Source organism: Phaeoacremonium minimum (genome assembly GCF_000392275.1).
Source record: "Phaeoacremonium minimum UCRPA7 unplaced genomic scaffold PA7_03_scaffold_124, whole genome shotgun sequence".
Classification (NCBI taxonomy): domain Eukaryota; kingdom Fungi; phylum Ascomycota; class Sordariomycetes; order Togniniales; family Togniniaceae; genus Phaeoacremonium; species Phaeoacremonium minimum.
Window position 1 is genome coordinate 243,836 of NW_006921031.1, and position 21,357 is coordinate 265,192.

Genomic DNA, 21,357 nt, shown 5'->3' on the forward strand with positions numbered 1-21,357 from the left:
TAGGCGTCGTGTCGTATGAGCCTGGGACGCTGTGTGACCGGCGAGTGCGGTGCGTGCGTGCGCAGGCGTGTGTGGGAGGAGGAGCAGCGCTAATTCGCTATATTGCGGCGGCGAACGCGCCTTGGGTGTGGGCAAAGCCCGGGGTTGTCTCTCGTGGACGGGTCAAAACAGCAAGATTTTTATATTTTTGGTCTTTAGTTTTCCCTAGGTTCCTCTGGAAGGAGGGAGGGTTTGGATTCCGGGGGTTTGGGTTTAAGTAAGTGAGTAGTAAGTCGGCGAGTAGTGTGTGGCAGGAAATTAGAAATTGGGTGATGAACCGTCTAGAGCAGTGGAGAAGACGGTCGAGGGCCGGCCGGAGGGGAGCGCAGCAAGCGAACGGTGATGCGATGGGGGAGGGAATGGGAAAGGATGGATGTGGCTAATGTAAGTCGAGTCAAGTCATCGAGTCGGGGCGGTCGCTGGGCTACTAATTGCTTTGCTGTGTGCCAGAGGCGGAGAAATTGAAGAAGCGAGGAAAAAAGGCTGTTTCTTGCGTCAAGCGTTTTGAGAGTACCTATGGGAGGGTACAAGTGTGCGGTACGGTACGAGTACGGAGCCGAAGGTTGATCGGCTGGTGCGTGATAAGTTTAATAACAGGTTCTCCAAGAGACGCCGCAGCAATTTGTTAGCGGGACAAACAAAAAGAGGGCCCAGGGCCAGGGCGAGGGCAAGGGCAAGCAGGTCCGTAAAGTAGCTAGGTAGAGTTAATGGCATGTATTGTGTAGCGTAGCAGGATCCGGCGCAAAATGTAGGTTACGTTATGTAAGTGAAGTTCCTTGGAGGTCAAGTGAGGTAAAAGTAGATCGAGGAAAGGTCGACTAGAGAGCATGGACCATGGAGCATGGGGCAGATCGGTAAATGGCAAATTCTAGACTAACTTATAATGCGATGTTAGAGGCAATGGGTAACGATAAATACTGTAGTGCGTTACGGCATGAGAACGCGCCCCCCCGACTAACTTAGCCTGGACTAAAATGGTGAAGAATGGATGGGGATGGGGAATGGGATCAATGAATTTGAATGACTGAATGATTGATTCCATGAGGAAACCGACTTATGGCAGCGGTGCTTGGATCTCTTTTGGTGGCCTTGGGCAAGCCCAGGTGCTTCATGTAATGCCCAGTACAGTAAGTACATGTACAGCACAGGACAGCACCGTAGCCGCACATCTTAGGTATCTCAAGATACCTACCTACCCAGCACCACTGGTTGATCCTTTGCGGTTGTGAGTAGGAGGGAGACAAAGTCGATGTACGAGCGATCCAGGTAGGTATGCAGGCATGTACTTAGATACCTAGCACCCTAGGTAGGTAGGTGGGCAAGTTGGGGCGGGCAGAAGCCGACAATGAGACAAGAGACAGGAGACGGGGGGGGGCAGACCACAGCGTGGGTTACCGTTGTTGGGTTCAAGCTTTCTGACGGAAGAAACAGGAGTCTAAAATGGACGAGACGTCAGTCGGGCTGCCCAGTGGTGTATTTCTAATGCTTAATACAAGCCCACCATGTAAGTGGTACTTTGGTCCTTCCCCCGGGATGAGCCCAACCCACTCGCACTTGCCCTTCCATTTTCTCTTTCTCGCCCACAAAACCCGGGCTTTGCATTGGCCCTCTGGCCTGGTCTTAGTGAGTGGCTCCTACCTGCTGGCGCTCCGATGGTGATGGTGCCGTGCAGCGAGGTACCGGCTTCCAGGTAGGAGTGTAGGGTACAGTACCTGCCAAATGTAGGTGCCTTGCCGCTGTGCAGAGGCGGTGCCTTCCAAGATGTCCTGGGAAGGTAATGCTCTGTAAGTCAAGACAGAGAGATGGCCAAACTATTACATATCCACGCTGCCCAAGTAGAACACGATTATCGAACAAACTTGCCCAGGTGGCCTTGACGGTAGGAAGCGTGGATCCTTCCCTCGCCTACCTGACTTGCTCTTGCCGTACAGGACATTGCCGACCGTAATCATGTCTTATCCGTTGACGTACTTGCCGTGCTGCATGCAATGGATGTAAGATGTAAGGAGAGAAGTACCGCAGGGAGTGTACATCCAAGATCTGCCCGTGTTCAGGTTGCTATGACTATGACCACGAAGAATTTTCTACGGGGGAGAGAGAGAAAAAAAAAAAATTCATTTCTCGTGGCTCCTGACATCGTCGTCGCCGCCCGTACGGTGTGGTGGGAGATGTCCTAGCTTCCTAGGGCTCTTAGAGAATGGCCGCCTGCCGTTCTTTAGTCATCCGTTGCAAATTTGCTATGGTGGCCACAGTAAAAACGGCACTTCATAGTGCCCTACCTAGTACCTTACTTACCTAGCCATTACGGCCGTGATGCGTATTGGGAAGCAGTTCCCTTCGTGATGGACAGTCATTGCGCTGTGATATGCGTATTCTCACCCAAAGTGATTGCCCACGAGGTAGAAAGCATCAAGCCTAGCGGCCTTTTGTGCTCCCTGGTCCACTGCCGAGAGGATGTCCATCTCAAATCATTTCGTGTTTGGTCTCCGTGGGAGGCAGCCCATGGTGGTGTCGTTTGGCTTAACAAAGCAGTCCCAACTCGGGATGATGTGGTGGACATGCTGCTACCTCACTTTACTTGATCATTCAGTAGCGCCATGCATCTCGTGGCCGGCCCCAGTGGCCCCTCATATCTCACCTACCTCCATCCGTCCTTGTCTGTCTCTGCTGAGACGAAACGGAACTGGGATGCAGCAACACTCATCGACTCGTGAAATCTACCGTCTTCGTCAGCGCGGTCCATGCCATTGGATTCGTCTCTTTGAACCTCGGACGATCTCAGAGTGGTAGGCTTGTAACGTTGGGCGAGCGCTCCTTGCTGCAACATGCACAAGCTCTTTAGCCAGGATGACCTGTATCTTGCAGATGGCCCTGTCCGTTCGTCAAGTCCCAGCAAGTATATGCATGGCTCGAGTAGAGTAGGTAAGGGCAGTCTACATTTCAGAATAGCTGTGAAGTTTGTAACCTCGGGGCGAGTGCAAATCGCATCGGCATGAAACTGTACCAAAAGCACCTGGACATTCCGAGGTTCATAGCCGACCAGTTTTCCAGGATATCATTAATATCAGTCCCGTTGCTAGTCGGCCGCTACTGCTCTAATACCTACCTAGGTAGAGCTTCCCCGATGGAAAGGAAAGAGCCACCCAAAACAATCGGCATCAATGTTTCTCCTAGGAATGAATTGCATAGTGCCACATGTTAGGATCGAGGGCTTAGAGCAACAAAGTCTTTCCCACCTGGAGCTGTAACTAGGAAGCTATGTGTAACGGTCTATAATATATCTCAATCTGCCGCTGCGGATGCTATTCAAACACACCATGGACCCGATAAGGACATTTCAGCAACTGAACAACCACTACAAACCGCCGCCCTAAGAATGAGGTCAGTGTCATGCGCTCCGGCTCCCAGCTTCACTGGCCATACCCACCAGTCTCGGTGGTTTGCGGGATTTATTTTAAACGTACCCTGACTCGGCCGTGCAGAGGCTCCATTTGGGGCTCGCAACTCGCAACGACACTACTGTACGCTACACTGACCTGCTCGTACTGGCTGTACTATGTACTGAGCGCACACGCATGTTACGAAGCTCACCCAACCTCGCGACTGGTGATTGGTTGATGCTTGGTGAAGTGGCATTTGAGCACCCAGCATCCATCCTCCACCTGCTGCTAGAATCGGGAAGGCAGCTACCTACAAGCTCCTGTTTGAGAGACACATCCTGCAGAGGCAACCCGCCTACAGCTGCTGCTGTCGGGGACATGTTGCACATGCAGACCCCGGGGCCAGCTTCCGGCGTCAAGCAGATATTCCGGGGTCGTGGATAGTCTTCGATATCTCCATCCCGGCATGCGTTCCAGGCCGTTCTCGCAGATGCTGCTCGTTGGCGGACTATTTCAAGACACGGAGTAAGGGGATCAAATGCCTGCAGCCGACGATGAGTTGTCCTCGAGCCCAGAGCTCCTTCTACAAACTACTACTCACTGCTCAGATCGCGAGTCTCCACGAGTCGTGCAGACCGAACTTCTGCGATGCGAAAGCACGAAGCGGTGTGTCGTGTCCGTCGTGTCGTGTCGCCCCGCGGCTGCACGAAACGACTTCTAAGTAGGTCGCGAGCATAAGCCGTATGTAGGGACGTTACTTGGCCCGGCGAGTTATCGGTGCCATCATACTGGTCCGGAGCTTCTAGGCCAATACTCACCGCAATCTCTGATGCTAATACCTCCCTTGCCATTGCCTCCTGTAAGGTAATCACTGCTGTGTCTGACAGCACTGTATCTTTTGCTTCCCGTCGTGCAGGGTCCCTGATAAGGGCTACTGACGTCATACCGGGCCCACCATCCAAGCTCGGGATTCCTTACAGCTCTCTACAGCGTTTTTCTTGTGCAACATCTGAAAGCCTCGTGGCAGAACAAAAGCAGCGGACTGGCTGATCTACAATTATTCCCCTATTCACCTGCTTCCTTCTTCTCCCGAGTGCGTCCTGCAGCTTCCCGTCTCGAGAGGATGGCAATATGCGCGCATCCGCCGCTCAGGTTTAGTTTGTAAGAGAAAGCTCACCCTCTACAAGCTACAATCTGCCTGAGTGGCTCTCGGTTAGATCGGGCAACCCGCCGAGACGGCCAAGCTGGATAAGGGTGCCGGAATGGGGCAAATAGGGCCACATTGGTTCTCAGCTATGCAACCGTGGATACTCCCCAACATGAGGGGTACTTTGCCTGTGATTCTGAGACTCTCGGCCTGCATACACACCGTCTTGGTGATGGGGTAGGACAGGGAGAAAGAGGGTCGGTTCCCTTGCCGTGGATCAGCCAATTGACCTCCGTACGCAACGCCTCAGGTGGCCGCACACGTGGTCTTGGGCTGCCGATCTCCGCCATCTCTCCTTAGTATCTTGGCGGTTGGTCGACGACATCGAGGGCTCGACAGGATGTTTAGCCAACGGCATCTCGAGGTGCGGTGATCTTGGTGGCGTCGCTGTGGCTTTTTTGTGTTGTTGCCGCACAATGCTTTTCCTACTTGAGGTCTTCTAACCGCGTCTCCCGGGGAAACATGTTGGGCGAAATACAATGTGTAGTATCTTCGATCAAGTATTGTTGGGAAACGGTGAATTCGTTATCTTCTGCGGATTGAAACTTCCAAATGACTCCTCCATCAGGGAAGACAAGGTTAGTTCGTCAAGGTAATGCTACCGAACAATGTATCGTGGTACTTATTCGCGGCTTGGGAAATTCTGTTTACTGCTATGGTTCGACAAACTTCATTTGAGGCAGTACCTCGTTTAAGCGGTCCTGATAGCCTTGATGAACTAGACATTTGTTACCCTAGTGGAAAAGTATTTTTGCAGGTGGCTTGTAGCCTCGTCTCCAACTCCTGGTATCACTTTAGCATTCGCCTCACTTAAAGGGTCATGATCGTCCGTTTCGGATGTATCTCGGACTTGATCAACATATCGGGACAGTGACCTTCTCGAAGAGCTCATGTGGCTTCTCGGAAAGCGTCTCAATCAAGTGGCAAACCTCTGGGACACCATCTTTCAATATCGCCCATAGAGCGTGTGATCTCTGCGTCTTCGTCGGCTTCATGAGAACGCTACAATGAAAGCAGTGATCAACGGCTTCCAAGTGGCACAATATGAGCAACCATACACAGACTGCAGTCAAGGCCAGACAAAGGTTTGATTATCTATTACTACCGGAGAGGTCATCTTTGCTTCTCTTGCTGAAGAACATGTGAAGGGTACATATCGTATATCTGCCTCGTAGACTCATCACTCCATAGGTCCAGCACCACGACCAGCGTTGCGTTGTATTGTACCAGACTGCGTGTTATCGCTTACAATACCATTTGCGGTCACGGCGTCTTTGAGCGCGGCGTTGGCGTCGACTCCGACTGGCTCTTGGACCGCGTATCCTTGATCGTCTCAGCAACAAGATCCGCAAACTTGAAGCCTTTGAATGCGCCGCCTGCAGCCTTGCCGCCCCCGCCCTCATCCTGCTCTTTGGAAAGGGGTGTGGGCTGTCTTTGCTCCTCGATGATGATGTGGTCATCTGACTTGTACCGATCGGTTTCGTTGAGGAACCGAGTGAGGTACATGGTAGCACTATGGCTCTGCGAGCGGATGCGTTCTACCTCGGCTCCATAGGCGCGGTCATAGACGTCATACTCGACAGCCGTGGGCGAGTCTGAGACGATCTCGGCCGGCGTCTCGTGCTTGGCAAAATCGTCTCGTTCACCAGTGCCGATACCCAGGAAAAGGGGCTCCATGTCAGTGACCTGGTGCGCATGCCCCTTTCCTGCGCCGCCGAGACTCCCGTCGGTTGCCCTGCGGAGAATCCGCCTGCGCTGGTCAAGAAGCTCAGCGGCGTGTTCGGCATTGGCTTTCTCGAGGGCCTCCTTGTTTTTCTCCAGGGCGGAGACCTGTGTTGGTGTAGGATCACTGTCTTCCCTAGTATTATGGCTATTCAGCTCGGGGTGCTTAGCCACTATGAGCCCCTTGAATTTGGCGATAGCTTTCATCTTTACGGGTTGATTAGCAGGCTGTCGAGACTAAACTATCCGGAACAACTTACGACACACAACAGGTGGCTCATCCGCCTCGTGAACGCATGGTTGACTTCAAGCGCGTTCGGAGGCTCAACCATATCAGACGTGTTATCCTCTTCGCTAAGCAGAGGATCCTCGCCACGTTTCGTAACCCAGGGATGTGCCTAGCGATCAATTAGAAATTTAACAGTGCACTGGTCTGCGCTTTGTGACTTACCCTGAGCTCGGACATTTTGATCCTCTTCTCGGGATCCTTCTCCAGGACTTTGTGCAACAGATCTACAAAGTCCTCGTCTTCGTTTTCGGGCAGCTGTATGTCTCGTGTTTTGATAGCATCATACATCTCCAGGACGCCATCCGTCTCGAACGGTATCCTGCCGTAGCGGAGACAGTAGAGGGAGACGCCCATCGACCATATGTCTGCTGCTTTGCCCGAGACGTCGCCATGTCGAGCTACGCACAACTCAGGGGGGAGGAAAGCTGGCGACCCGGCCGACTTGGCGGTTCTCATCTGGTCCGGCTTCTCAAACATCTCGGAGACACCAAAATCGACGACCTTGAGGACATCTTCATCCGTCAGCAGCAGATTATCCGGCTTGATGTCTCGGTGGACCACTCCCTGTGCATGTACTAGAGAGACAGTAAGCAATGGTGTTGACGACGAGGGGAAAACTAACTTACAATATTCTATGCCAAGGATCAAGTCCCGAAACCAACAGCGACAAGCCTCCTCGCCGTACGGGTCGGCAGGTTCGCCAAGGCCGACCTTCATGACGACTCCCTTCTTGCACATCTCCAAGACCATGTATAGAGAATCCTCCTCCGGGTCGTCCAGGACCTCGATGAGGGATACCAGGTTCGGGTGGTTGATCTTCTTCATGATGGCAATCTCCTCCCTGATCAAGAAGAGGGCGTCCCTCTCTTCTCCAGCCTTCTGGTCTGATAGCCGATCGGACACGCTGGGGTCCATGCCGCCCCGCGGTGGGAAACGCCCCGGCCTCCTAGGGCCATGGCGCAAGATGTTCGACTGTGCCCTTTTCCGTAGCCGGGCCTTGGAGAACTCCTTCACTGCCTGTTTCCGCAACAATTAGCATCCATTGATGGTATGAACGTCGCAACATGTCTCATGGTTGGTGTAACAAGCAAGCAGCGTACATATTCCTGGCCGTACTGGTCCACGGCGAGATGGACAGCCCCGTAGGAGCCCCGCCCTATCTCCTCCTTGATTGTGTACTGGTTGATTTTGTGGTGTGATCGACCGTCCGAATCATCGCTCGTGTATTCAGTTCGGGCATTGAGTGTTTCCTGCATTTGCAAGGGCAAGCAATTAGTTTCTTTGTGTCCCCGGGATGCCATCACGCAATGGCGAGGTTGCGCAGACAAGCTGCCCCGCCATCGCCAACAGGTTCAGCGGGACCCAGCGCACCTTGACTTCTCGATGATGGGAGGGGGTGCGGCGATGTTGTCTCATAGGACTCTTGTACTGCTGGACAGCGGGTGCGGATCTGATTGGGACGTTCAGCGGTGGTTAGCCAGGTCGCCATGCCATGCCATGGGAAGAGGGAGCGAGCCCAGATAGTCCATGCCATCGTTCACTTGCATGTGCGCGCGCGCATGCGATCCAAGGAAATCGGGTTTTGCGGGGGTGGCTGTGTAGACAAGAGCAAGGACTTACAAGTGGGCGGGGAGCGGGAGAGGTCTGGGGTCGTCCCCGCTGTCGCCGTGGACTTGGATGGAGATCTCGGGCTCGGGCAGACTCTTGGTCGAGCTGGCGCTGGTGCTGGCGGACATGATGGCGTCGCCGGCGTCCTGGTGAGGAGATTCGGAGGTGGTGGGAGCAGCTTCGCTGGCGGCGGGCTGCGTCATGTTGGCCTTAGGTGCTGAACACGGGCGCTGGAGGTAGGGTCGGTGGATCTTATCGATCACAGCCTTGCGCTGGTTTCGAGGTCTGCCCGATAAAGAGCTTGCGAAAGGCGGCCGCTCCGGGTGCTCTCTTCACTGTTCGAGTCGAATCACGCGAGACTCTCTCAATATGTGTCAAGTGTCAGGTTGGACCACCCGCCAGCTTCTCTTCACATCGGGGGAGCTTTCTTTCCTGTTTCCTTTTCCTTTCCTTTCCTTTCGGACCCCAAAAGCAGGCAGGCTGCTTCAGAACCCATTGAATTGCTCTAGTTCAGCTTCTTCTGCCAGCCCCAATTTCGCAGCGGACGAATCTCAGAGCTGGAAGCGTCCCCCGTCACTCCTGATCCCAGACTTATCGCGGGATTGGCCCCCACCTCACATCTACATTTGTACGTAGTCAATGCGCCCCAACAGCACTACGTAGAGCTGCGTGCAATCATCGTCTGCCCATTATCCTGGATGCTGCAACCCACTTCCCTCAGGTGCGTCCAGAGTGTTCTGGGCGTTCACATCCACCTGGACTAGGTAATGTACCCAATTAGCACACTGGGTTGCCGCTTAACCGCCCGCCAAGCAGCCCCCGGTCCGCTAACGTATCAGCCGCTACTGGGCCCTGTAAGGCTGGCCGTCATGCTTAATTACTTGGTAAAGAGCCATCGACTTATGACTCCATCTACTATAGGTAGCTGTATGGAGAGCTGCATTTCACATTGATCGTACCTGCCTTATTGCTCTAGAAAATACCTGGATGTCATTAACTCTATAATTAAAGACTCAGTCTTCCAAGCTCCCATGTATTTACCTAATCTCATAACTGAGTAATACTTGACGAGTCTTGAAATAAGTGCTGCCGTTTGATAGAGACCGTGTTGTTCTCAACTGACGACCAGCATATCAACTCGACTTCCACTGATCGAACCCTTTATCTTGTCTCAAGACTCTGTCAAACATCTTCCTGGGCATCAGCCACCAGGTCCAGCCAACAGCGCCCGCAGTTCCGCCGTGCCACATCTGCCCGGTGCGTCCTGCCAACACGTCCCGGGCTATTGACCGTCCCGTGGTCAGGGGCTGCTCTCTCTTCTCGTCGAACTCGCCTTCAGTCATCCCGTGGAAGAAGTTGGCGAGTGGCTTGTAGTGCGAGTCTTCCGGCAAGTCACACTTGATGGGTGCATAGAGGTTTGTAGCGACTAGGCCGAGCTGCACCGTCACAACATTCACGCCCAATGGCTCGAGCTCGAGACGCAGCGTCTCAGAGAGGCTGCTCAAGGCTGCCTTGGACGCATTGTAAATGGCTGATTAGAACATCAGTAACAACACTAAAAATGGCTATCTCCGTTCCTCGTAGCTCTTTGACTTGCACATACATTGCCACGGCACACGGGCCACCGCTGCCATGGACGAGATATTGACAATCGTCCCCTTAGCCTCGATCAGCATCGGCGAGAATGCTTGCATCACCATGAAGGCACCCCAGAAGTTCGTCTCGAACTGGGCACGAGCCTCAGCGATCGGCGTATCCAACGTCGGCTTGATGTCGGCGGTCCCGGCGTTGTTGACGAGAATATCAAGCCGTCCACCCGTCTTGGCACGGACCTGCTCCACGCACGCCGCAATGGACTCGGGCGAGACTACGTCCAGCGGGAGGACCTCGACATCGACATAGTCCGAAGTCAGCGAGGCCGCCTTGGCCGGGTCGCGAGCTGTAGCAAAGACATGGCAGCCCTTCTCGGCGAAGGCCTGGGCCAGTCCATAGCCCATGCCGCCTTTGCTACACCCCGTTATCAGAACAGTCTTCTTGGCCATGATTCGCAGTTGCTGCTGGTCATGCCAACTGAAACATCAGCGAGTTCTCTCCATTTATATACCTCGACCTCGAACACAAGGCGGCCTGACTCCATAGAACTTGCCGGCTTTGAACGGAGTTACGATACACTTGATTGAGATGAGAGAATGCGAATACTGGTTAGCGCAGGGAAAACCCGTAAATCCATCGGCAAGTGCACTGCTACGCCTTGCAATTCTCCATCCTTCGCCCCTGAAGGCAGATCCTACCCCAGATCCTGTGCTGGATGCAATTGATGCCTTTCCCCTTTTAATTATTGTAGACGGATAACGATAAGAGACATCAAGTGAAGCCCAATGATTGGACAAATTGCACCTGCCCCACGTAAGGTTCACGGATCCCGGTTATTAGTGGACATTCGACTACAACAGCGCCGATTGCTCTCCTTGACGAGCGGTAGCTTGTAGACCTTACCAGGCAAAGCAGCCACCACACACAGTGGTGCTGCCTTTTACAACGACATCGCATCAAGACTGCATCGTGGTGGTAGGACTACACCATAGCTGCAGGGAGCAGCTCATGACGGGGTCGCCATGACCGTCTTCTCCTTCTATATCTTCGACCGGCACAGTATGGCATACCTCGCAAACCCAACGCTCTAGCTCTCCTCTTTGAAGACCCCTGCTAACCTCTACTTCTTCTATAGCCGAGTGTATATACACCAGGACCTGGCCCTCTTCCTCCTCCTCTGACCGACCCATCTCCGGCGCGCCGACATCTAATGGCACTACCACCACCGGCGGACGCAGCGCCGTGGCCAAGGCGCGAGACGACGCGAAGCTGATCTTCGGCACGGTGTTCAGCCTGCGCAACATGGTGCGCAAGCTGGGCGGGGACGACGACGCCTTCATCAGCTACCGCACGGCGCAGTACCGCCTGCACTACTACGAGACGCCCAGCAGCCTGCGCTTCGTCATGCTGACCGACACGGCCACCCTCAGCATGCGCAACGTCCTGCACCAGATCTACATCAACCTGTGGGTCGAGTACGTCGTCAAGAACCCCCTCGCCCCCGTCGAGCACAAGGGCGGCGACGGCGTCAAGAACGAGCTGTTCGAGCTGGGCCTGGACCAGTTCGTCAGGGGCCTGATGTGATGACGAGGATGGGAGGAGATGCTGATTTTGGCCTTGCGGCTGGAGAAGAAACACCGCACGAGCGATGAGCCTGTCAGGCGCCGGCTCAGAAACGCTGCGAGCTTGAGGACCAGTGTTGGTTGGCCGCTCTAGAAATAAATGACCTCCGGCTAATTGCCCGAGGATCATCAAGCCAAAAGTGGTGCTAACAGGAGGCTCATGACGCCGTGGTCAGATAATTGACAAGAGGCCCGGATTCACCGTGCGAAGCGAACCTGGAAAAATCAGGCTCTCCACCTAGCATTACCAGAAAGGAGTAGATGAGTGAAGTGGCAGACCCTTGTTACGACAAGTCTCTGTTTAGAAACTACTGTTCAATTCCTATCATTATAGCAATACAAGCTCGGGTCCGGTATCATATATATGCAATGTCCAGCTGCTTCGATTCCCACGCCATAATATTTGAGACTGCCCCTGTCCTTCACGCCTACCCCGTACCCTATTTCATCCTCTGAATTTTTGAGTGGTGTCTATGTGTTTTTCTCTACCGCCTTTTCCCAGGCACTTTCGAAAGATGCTTGAGGATCAACAAGCACCAGACTCTCATCTGCCGTCGAAATCTGGGACTGCCTCACGCTTGTTGCGGGCGTAGCTGTTGCTGTGACATGTCCTGCCTCTGCCATGAGCGTCTCGTCCCTGATCTCATTCTCCCAGTTGCTCGAATACACCACCGCCGCAAAAGCCTCCACCTCTCGAACCTGGTCCATCTCCTGCAGATACTCGTTCGGCATGCCGTTGCCAATGGAGTGTGCCTGCCGTGTTAGGATAGACAGGATCTTAGGTAGAAGCACTGTCTTGCTGCTCTTTAATCTCTGAAGCTCGGGGCTGGGGCCCCCGACAGGGGGCGGAGGTAGCTCGAACGCCCCGAAAGCGAGCTTTTGATCTAGAAGCTTGGAGAAGCCGGCATCGAGGACGAGTGTAAGAACCTGTGAGAAGGCCGGCGACTCAGTCAGGTCAGCTGTCTCATCTAAGAGCCGTCGCAGGGACGATGTTGACCCAGCGGACGATGGTGCCGGTGCAGTTTGTGTCTGCAGGGTGGCGCTATCATCCAATATGCCAGACTCCTTCAGAACATACTCCTCCATGTCTGTGGGAGGGAGTAGGAAAGCTAGCCACGTTGTACGCTCCTGGGATGGGCCGCCGCCTTCTACTAGCTTTCGCACTTTGCTTGTCAGCTCGGAGAAAGCCTCAAAAGACAGTTGATCCCGTGGGCTTAATGAACCGAAAACCTCCCGCACAGCGTTCTCTACTCGTTGCATGACGTCCACCCACCCCTTGTTGAGCAGCCACCAGCTAAACGTGAGATATTTCCTGTTCGTCTCGAAGTCGTCCCCATATGCTTGATTCGGGTTATCGTCGTCGTTGTTCTCTAGGCTGATTGTCGCTTGCGCGCTGCCCGTAGCCAGCGATACTACGCTGGATAGATAGCTCCTCCGGCCGAGCAGGTTCAGTTGCACCCGTGTCAGCATCGTCAACAGCGCTAGCGTGTATATCAGAGTATACGCCCTCGTGATAGCTAAAACACCCAAGCCGTCAACATCTGCATCGTTGCATGTACAGGGCACAAACACTTACAGCTAATCGTCAAGTCATCCCACAACTGCCTCTTGGTCTTGCGCTTCGCCGCCTCCTGTCCAGCCTCGGCCGCCGCGGCGCTCGGCAGCGCCATCTGGCTCGCATGCACGCCGCTCTCGCTCTGCATGCTGACCATGCTCCTGCCGTCCTCGTCCGTGAAGTTCGTCTCGGCCAGGCTCATCGAGTCGCCGCTGCCGCTCTTGACGCTCCTCGCCGCCGCCGCGCCGGCCGCGCCGCCCTTCATCTGCTGGATCTCGTACGTGATCTTCTCCGTGTTCATGGCCTCGAGGATGTTGGTCGTCGCCGTGGGCAGCAGCGCCAGCACCGTGAAGGTGCAGTCCTCCTGGTTCTGCTCGAAGCGCCGCCGCAGGTTCTCCTTGGCGATGCGGTCGCTGCTCATGCGCTCGCGCGCGTCGTTGATCTTGCCCAGCACGTAGTGCGTCGCCGCCCAGCCGGCGCCGACCACGCCCAGCCCGATGGCGATGGGCGCCCGGTTGCGCCGCAGCCAGCGCCGAGTCGCCCCGAACATCGTCGTGGTGGTGGTTATGCGGTGTTTGGAGAGGTGCGGCTGATGGTGAGTTGTCGCCGAGGGCTTCGGCCGAGAGAATGTAGGGCCCGACTCGAAGTCGTTGCCCAGCGAGGTTGGTTTAGTTTGATGTCTTCGAGGCAGACATTGAGCTACGTTGTTGAGAATGCGCCCGTTCTGCTGAATGAAAGATGCTCGTGGCGTTGGGGGAAGCTCTTGTCACGATGGAAGAGTGCTGAGAGACGATGGTGTACTTGCCTCGGCTCGAGGGAGCCCTTCTACCGCGCGCTGTGGGCTATTAAGCTTTTAGTGCTGGAGGTACTGCGTCACTGGGGCCAGGCAAGAATTACCAGCCACGCGAGGCTCAAAGCTTGTGATTGAGCGTCTCGGTCCGCTGAGAGACCGGGGAAAGTAGAGGTACTTCAGGTGTCCAATTTACCCCAACCACCACTAAAGAGACCTGGAAGCGGCTAGCAGCATTAACGGCTTAGCTTTGCCTGGCATGCCCCGCCATAACGTAAGGTGTGGTGACCCCTCCTCCTCCTCATCAGCACCACCAACACCAACATCGCCAGTTGCCGTGTATGAAAAGGCTGCCAGCTGAGCTGAAGCCGACCCCGACACCACATCTACACTTCAACACGAGCTACAACTTGCAATGTACGCAATGGAGCAGCGCAGTGCTCCAGAGTTCATCCTCGAGGCGTTTGCTGATCCCACGTCTGTCCGGGATGTCGTACGTGGTGAGTCTCTCCCACCCCTCCCTATCTAGCTGTAGCGGCTATGTTGGGTTGTACCACACCCTGATCGTTCAATATATAAATGGCTATGGGTGTTTGTATTCAGACAAGAGTTGCAGAAGGCTATCTTGGTGTGGCCTTGACATGATTCACGACAACCTTGGAGGAAGCTTGAGCTAGCCCTCCCTTGAGAAAACCTGAAGAGACCTACCTGCCCGGACATCCACTGACACAACAACTTCCCTTACGCAGGTATTCTCCAAACGATTTTCTTTCACCGCTTCTTTCCCTCTGTGCTGCCTCACACTCGTGAGGTCCTCGATCTGACCCTACCGTACGTCGCCGACGCCGAGCTCGAGACGATGATTGACCAGCGCACCGCGACACTTGTGCGGCAGCTAGACGCCGAGCGCGGGGCGCAGCAGCACCACGCCACGGCGGCGGGCAACGGCGGTGGACGCGGTCAGATCATGGTACAGTTCTTTGAGAAGAAGCGTCGCAAGACGTGGCTCATACGCGGCGACGAGGAGGTCTGCTGGGAGTGCTGGACCGTCAAGGTGACGGTGGCCGAACCGAGGACGGAGAGTGGTGAGTCGTCCTTCTCTTTGGGCTCTTTATGAAGAGGACTCTGGCCCGAGCCTTAGGGCCAAGGCGAGAAATCCAGACTGATAGCATGTGCCTACCTACAGAGAGAGCCAAGGTCCGCAAGGCCATGGAGCAGACACTGCTCGCCGCCATCATGAAAATTGTCACCTTCGCCAACACCCACAAAGATCACATCCCCCCAATCACGACCACCGAGGCGAACCCCTTCCCCTATCAGATTACCGTCAACCAGAAAGAGACGGGTTGGGCTACAAGAATGGGGATATATTGAGCATTCAGGAGGATAGGCAAGCAGGTCACTGCTTCCATCTCTTTTTAAGCTTGCGCTAGTGATGAAGTCTTTCCTAGAGCATTGTGCGGCGTTTTGGAGTTGAGAGAAGGATCTCATTCAGCAAGTCATATCAGCTTGATGTAAAATATTTCAACCGGCTGGTCGGTAGGGCAATGGTAGACGATACCCAGGGCAAAATGTACCTTGACATCTTCACTGGCAACCTCCGTGAGATGTCACTAGATGGAATGATAACTCAATACAAATTCCTTCTAACCAAGTGTCACTTGGCAACACTATTACGGCAATATTCACTTAGCAGGAACACCAGGAAGAGAGAGAAGTGTTGGTCAAGAAGCCTAATATCAGTCCTGGTGGACAGCTACACTAAAGATGTAGTAGTAGTTTCATACATTGCTCATTGACTATGGAGGATTCCCCCGAGCTTTCCCGTACTCAAGGAGAGCAGTTGACAGTCTTGCGCATTCCAGTTTCCATTGGGCAGTATCACCAATCGCCCCTTGTGCCAAACCAGAAAGAGACCGAAAAGACAAAAAGAAGCAAAGCTATTCCAAACACCAACCCAAGAGGAGGCCGTTTCCTAAGAACTCTGACATGCTACCGTATGTACCCTAGAAAACATTCATCGTTATCATCAACAAGGACGCAAACATAGACAAGAAGCCGTGGGGCAATCCGAGGCCAATGAGTTGTTCTAATCAATCCCATCATTCCTCGCGTTCATCCATCCAATTGCAGGACCAAGTATCCTGTTAGCACATGGTGCTTATCGCCAATTTGGCATGTCCACGTTAGGACAGAGTAAAAGTGCCTCATCATAATCGTAATAGTCGTAAACACTGCCTCAGCCCAATACATAGGGCAAGTAGAATGTCAGGCATTGTATTTAGAAGGTAGAAGTATAGCTGCGACCAAAAGCTGGCTTAGAGGTGGGACGCGTTGGTTGAGAACCACCACCAATCTTTTCGAAGCCTTGTAGAATATCAAGACCAGAGAAGTCGTTTGGATCGTCAAGGAAATCAGTCGTGCAGAAGTCATCCAAGATCCAGTTGGTATTCTCGATATTGGCCAAGCTGTCGTCGAAAAGAGGTGCCTTGCTTGGAGACTGGAAGTTGAGGAGCTTGCTGGGAGAGCTCAAGCCGTCAAAAGCCTTGCTCGGGGTCTCAAAATTGACAGCAGGTGACTGCCCAGGTACCTTGAGAAAGGGGGCTGATGTAACAGACTTGTGAGATGCAGAATTTGTGATGTCGGTGAGAATGCTTGCGCTGTGTGCCCGATCTAGACGCATTCTCTTGACAGAGCGCTTCTCTGGAGATCCATTTTCTACGTTTCCGAAGAATGCCGAGCCATCGTTGAAAATATCAAAATGGTCACAGGCTTCTCCGTAGACGAAATCGCGCTCAAACAGATCATAATTACCAGGGCCAGGGCTGTAAGGTCGCGGCTCGCCCACCTCACCCATATTGCTGACCCGTCTCAAGGGCGATTGGAGCATTGAACGAACTCTATCGCGGTGGAGCTTGAGGTTGGTATTCGGAGACACGGACGGTGGAGGCTTAGGGGGCGCCTTCAGTTTCAATGCCGGAGTCAGTGGAGGCAACATCTGATGCGACTCATTGTTCGGGTTCTGACGAAGAGGCGATGAGGAGGGTGGAGCAAATCCATTCCACGAACGGCCCTTGGTCGGACTATCATATGACGAGGCACGAATGCGAGCAATTTCCTCTTCAGCCCTGCCCCGTTTAATCCGCGGGCGATCAGCCTCTGAGGTGAGTAAACGACCAGCCTGGCTTGGTCTTATGATAGATGAGTCCAGAGAGGAGATGTATCCGCTGTCGTCCATCGAAGCAAACTTTCGCTTGTGAGATCTGGTAACAGATGATCCAGCAACCGCTTTCGTTACGCGCGGAGGCGTATTATTGTGGATCTCGACATGTCTAGGAATAGGTGGTGAAGAGTGCATAGTAGCTGGTAGCGGAGAGTAGAAGCCAGAGTCCAGTTGTACCTCAGTTTCAAAGGACTTTGGGAGGCCGTCTTCGAGTAGTATATTGTCTGATGCCGGGATTGTCGCATCCGAAGACGGTTCCTGTTGAAGAGGAGCTGCAGGCTGAGAAGTTGGGAGATTTGGCAAGCATGTTTGGTGAGTATGAAGTTGAGGTGGAAGCGTCGGCTCTGGTAGGGGAGCAGATATTGGCTGGATGGGTTGCGAAGGTTCCAGGCGCGTAGACATTACAGGAAGATTCTCTGCGGCCGATGTCGACTTCCGTACTGGCTTCTCCTTCATGAACAAGTGTTCCATACCGGGCTCAATTGCCCAGTAATTGCCCTTTCCTGGATCATCCTTGGGCCGTTCTTGTTTGATGAAATTCTTGTTCAGGCTGAGGTTGTGGCGGATGCTGTTCTGCCATCCCGCGTCCTGGGCGTTGTAGAACGAGTATGTATCTGAGATCCACTTATAAATTTGAGATAGAGTGAGGCGTCGGTTTTGAGCCCGTAGAATGGCCATACCAATCAGCGTGGCATAGCTGTGGCCGGGCTTGGTGCCATCGTCGGGAATCGGCGGAAAGGACTCGGGCGATGGAAGAGGAGCATCATCCAGCTTCTGCTTCTTCTGTGGTCGAGCTTCTTTGATGGGAGCTGGCTCTAATAGTACTCGTTTGCCTGAAGGCTTCTGGTAATAGTTCTCGAAAGACAGATTCGGAGTCGGCGGGGCAGGATAGATAACAGGATGTGAGTTCTCCTTGCCCATGGACTGCGGAGCGGTTTTTTCACCAAGAGGCTTCTGGGCGACTGTCTTGAATCTTGACATCAATGGCTGCTTCTTTTGCATTGAGTCGGTAGTCTGCATCTGATGAGATGGCGGCATGATTGATACAGCGTTGAGCTTATTGCCTTGGGAGGCTTTCAGAGGGGTCAGTGGAGAAGTAATCGTCTGAGTTGTCGACTTGAAGGGCGATTGCCTCGTGAATGAGGCGCTCGGGGGATTTAGCACCACGTTTCCCTGTGAACTCTGAAGCGGTCTACGCGCCGGTCTCGCAATAGGGGGCATTGGAGCATGGTTCATCATGGGGGCAGAATTGTCGAAGAAGTCGTCCTGAAAGATGTGCAGCGGTTCATTACTGCCAAAACGCGTGGGTTTGGCCATCTCGGCCACGTCGCTGTCAAGAGATCGCGGTCAAGTAAAGCGTGTCAAGTTTAGAATCCTTCCTTTGCACGTCAGCAGGCTGACTATGGTGGTTATGTGGCAATACAGGCATAGGAGTAAGGCGTGAAGCTGGCTATCTCATTTCTTGACCTTGGATATACCAAGGCGATACTGGGTGGAGGGAGATGTGCTTTAGAAGAAGGAAGGTCGTCACTTACCGTGATCAGGTTGGCAAATTTAATGAGCTGTGGGGCAGGCTGCAAGGGAGAGCCGTGACGTGTAGCACTGAGTGAAGCCGTGTGTGAAGTCTTTTGGTCAGGATATCCTTAGGGTGTAGTAAGTTCCAGTAGGCTGCTATTTTGCGGGAGTTGATGGTAGGTTGTCGAGATGTTCCTTGGTGGACTGAGGCCGGACACGATGCGGAGAGGAGAGACGATGGCGATGGGAGGTTTGTCGGAGCAAGCGGGAGAGGGGATGTGATAGGGAAAGGTCGATTGAGCGAGCGCGGAGAAGGCCCAAAGTCAAAGACGTCGTACGGTGCGGTACGTTAGGATGGAATGAGGGTGAGGAATGGACGGACTGCCAAAAGTGGGAAAGGACGGCAGAAGATAGATTGACGCAGCCAACTCAGCACCTGTTCCAGGCCTGCAGGCCGAGTGGAGACCGAAAGAAAAAGTGTGGTAGGAGATGATTTGATGGCTTCAACTCAGGCTGACACTTGGACAAGGATCCGGGCGGTCGACTTGAGTCGGACGGACAGGGTTGAATGGAGCAAGCCTCTGCTTGTCACTGGCTACGCGCGTTGGTACCGTTCCGGCTTGTATGGAGGGAGGGTCAGAGCAAGCAAGCAGACGGGGCAAGCCTGAGGTATAGCAGACGAGGATAAGTCGAGTAAAGTGGATGGATGATGGGCCACACACGCACGTCAAGGCGACCTTCTTTTCCCCTCAATTAAAGCACACCATTCAGGAAGCAGGAATGCAAGAGGTGTGAGCCAGGCGAGCAGGGACTGATGGGTACCGATAGGACCATCCCACACTGCACAACCAAGCTGGGTTTAGACCACAAGGACACGCCGAAGAGGTCCCAGCTGGAGAAGTAAAGATGGTGGAGCACTGAAGGGGAAAAAAGACGAATGGGCGAATATAGGTCAAATGGAACCAGCCAGGAAGTTCCCAGAACAAATACCGTGGGAAATCTCAAAAAGCGCGAAACGATGAGGGTGAGTGAGAAGAATAGCGGCCAAAGGCAAGAAAAGAGGAGACGCCAATGAGGCTTATGCCGGCGCCGTTCCAAGATAGTTTCCTAAGCCGTGATCCTGAACCTGATCCCGATGAGATCGGTGATGATGATGAAGCAGACGGTGGCAGACTGCGAGACGGACTGGCCAAAGCGGGCTGTGCGAGTGAGAAGGAATGAGAACAGACTAATATGAGCGATTCCCGTTCCGCGATTGGTTCGCACGTGCGGCAGAGAGAGTGCCCAGTTGAGGTGGGAGGGTTCGGGTGCTTGGGGACTCTCCTCCATCAAAGTGCAAGAGGAGGAAGGAGTGAGAGACAGACGCGATGTCGTCCTGCGACGCGCTTTCCTTGACACGAACTTTGTTTACGTGCAGGCCCCGCGTCAGCCAATCGCTCCTGCCTGTTTCATGGCTGTCCTAGAGCTCAGCCCCTCGTTGGCTGGAAAGTGCAGGCCTTTGAGGTAGGCCGGCGCTAACAAGCTCCACACATTCGCCCTTATGCCGTGCACATTGGATAACGCTCTTACACGAGTAGAATTCTGGACCTCTTCAAGTCACCAGCAGCAGCAATGTTGGCTGAGAATGACCATAGAAGAAACCCAGCATCGAGAATCTTTAAGCCACCCCTCTGCTCGGCTGTACGGTCGACTGTCGTTTCATAATATGATATGACTGAGCTGATGGCCACCGGGTCAGAGCACAGTGTCTCCCCTCAAACGGATCATCATCTTGCAACATTACAGTGAGACCCATCCCGCTCAGCCCACTACGTCGGGCGGTATCTGTTGGGCGGCTTAGTATCCAGCCAGGCGAGCCTAGCAGATCTGCCATTCACTAGAGCAAGCACTTACAGCGATCATACGGTTCACGTTCACGCATTCACAGGTAAAAAAGAACGCTAGGCACGCAAGACATCTGTATCCTCGGCGCGGCTTGGTCTGGCTCGTAGTCAAGGCCGAAGGTTTCAGAGCCAAGTTTTCTTCTACCAGACCTCAGAGCGTGAATGACATGACATCATGCTGTAATCCCATTCACCTTCGATCGGTCGATCAAGGCTTTCAGGTTCCCCCTCCACCCATCGACGTCACCTACCGTAGCCAGCATTCTCTGCTTCCGGGCGATCCCACCCGTTCAGAGAGACTGCCGAAGAGCCAGCCGAGCCAGCCAGGCCGCCAGGGCAGATGCTCCAGGACCCAAGCGAGAGTCCAAGACATCTATCAGGAACAATCGGTGCTGCGTGCTTCGTGTTCACCACCGCCGTGAACACTGAACACAGCCCCCGTTACCCACCGACGCGGAAGCTTCAGGCGGACTCCGCCATCTGACTCAGGAGAGACAGTCCGCTTCATCGCCCGCCTGCTATGTCCAGGGCCTCCCAGGATCACCCGGGCCAGGCCAGCCAGGACATGCTTGCCAGAAAGATTTTTCCTATTCTATCGTCTCTTTTTCCTGACGGGTCCCTCGTTCTAGTTTTCAACAGGAATTTCGGTCCCATAGTTTCGGTCCCGGGAACAGGCGCTCGAAGCACCTGGCTCCACGGCCCCCACCCTGCCTGTCCGGGGAGCGCGTTAATCCTGGCGGGTTATAAAGTCCATTTATAGCCGCGCAATATCCCCTCCCTTGGGTAGTAAATACATTCAAATCAAGGAATCTTCATCCGTCGATATCTTCATCGTGAGAGAGGATTGTCTATGGGTAAGTATGGCCGATAGGTCAGGTAGTCAACACGCAGTTTTCAGTATCTGAGCAGAGTAGTCATGGCACAATACCCC

The 21,357-nt window shown here is 53.8% G+C and overlaps 6 protein-coding genes across 6 annotated transcripts; 2 read left to right on the forward strand and 4 right to left on the reverse strand.

Annotated features, from left to right (window-relative positions):
• Nucleotides 1–5,889: 5,889 nt before the first annotated feature.
• On the reverse strand, nucleotides 5,890–8,448 carry UCRPA7_1686 (putative camkk meta protein kinase protein; the record flags this gene model as incomplete). Its single annotated transcript, XM_007914265.1, has 7 exons — nucleotides 5,890–6,555; nucleotides 6,609–6,746; nucleotides 6,800–7,212; nucleotides 7,264–7,654; nucleotides 7,738–7,887; nucleotides 8,009–8,087; nucleotides 8,258–8,448. The coding sequence occupies 7 exons, from the start codon at nucleotides 8,446–8,448 to the stop codon at nucleotides 5,890–5,892; spliced, it is 2,028 nt and encodes a 675-aa protein (XP_007912456.1).
• A 930-nt stretch (nucleotides 8,449–9,378) lies between these two features.
• UCRPA7_1687 (putative short-chain dehydrogenase protein) lies at nucleotides 9,379–10,287 on the reverse strand (the record flags this gene model as incomplete). Its single annotated transcript, XM_007914266.1, has 2 exons — nucleotides 9,379–9,776; nucleotides 9,849–10,287. 2 exons carry the CDS (start codon nucleotides 10,285–10,287, stop codon nucleotides 9,379–9,381), a joined length of 837 nt encoding a protein of 278 aa, XP_007912457.1.
• A 573-nt stretch (nucleotides 10,288–10,860) lies between these two features.
• UCRPA7_1688 (putative transport protein particle subunit bet5 protein) lies at nucleotides 10,861–11,422 on the forward strand (the record flags this gene model as incomplete). The annotated part of the gene is made up of 2 exons (XM_007914267.1): nucleotides 10,861–10,897; nucleotides 10,974–11,422. The coding sequence occupies 2 exons, from the start codon at nucleotides 10,861–10,863 to the stop codon at nucleotides 11,420–11,422; spliced, it is 486 nt and encodes a 161-aa protein (XP_007912458.1).
• Nucleotides 11,423–11,931: 509 nt separating this feature from the next.
• UCRPA7_1689 (putative peroxisomal biogenesis factor 3 protein) lies at nucleotides 11,932–13,565 on the reverse strand (the record flags this gene model as incomplete). The annotated part of the gene is made up of 2 exons (XM_007914268.1): nucleotides 11,932–12,977; nucleotides 13,037–13,565. The coding sequence occupies 2 exons, from the start codon at nucleotides 13,563–13,565 to the stop codon at nucleotides 11,932–11,934; spliced, it is 1,575 nt and encodes a 524-aa protein (XP_007912459.1).
• A 664-nt stretch (nucleotides 13,566–14,229) lies between these two features.
• UCRPA7_1690 (putative duf1649 domain protein) lies at nucleotides 14,230–15,179 on the forward strand (the record flags this gene model as incomplete). The annotated part of the gene is made up of 3 exons (XM_007914269.1): nucleotides 14,230–14,305; nucleotides 14,555–14,890; nucleotides 14,947–15,179. The coding sequence occupies 3 exons, from the start codon at nucleotides 14,230–14,232 to the stop codon at nucleotides 15,177–15,179; spliced, it is 645 nt and encodes a 214-aa protein (XP_007912460.1).
• A 907-nt stretch (nucleotides 15,180–16,086) lies between these two features.
• Nucleotides 16,087–18,048, reverse strand: UCRPA7_1691 (putative forkhead box protein l2 protein; the record flags this gene model as incomplete). Its single annotated transcript, XM_007914270.1, has 2 exons — nucleotides 16,087–16,964; nucleotides 17,502–18,048. The coding sequence occupies 2 exons, from the start codon at nucleotides 18,046–18,048 to the stop codon at nucleotides 16,087–16,089; spliced, it is 1,425 nt and encodes a 474-aa protein (XP_007912461.1).
• Nucleotides 18,049–21,357: the final 3,309 nt, after the last annotated feature.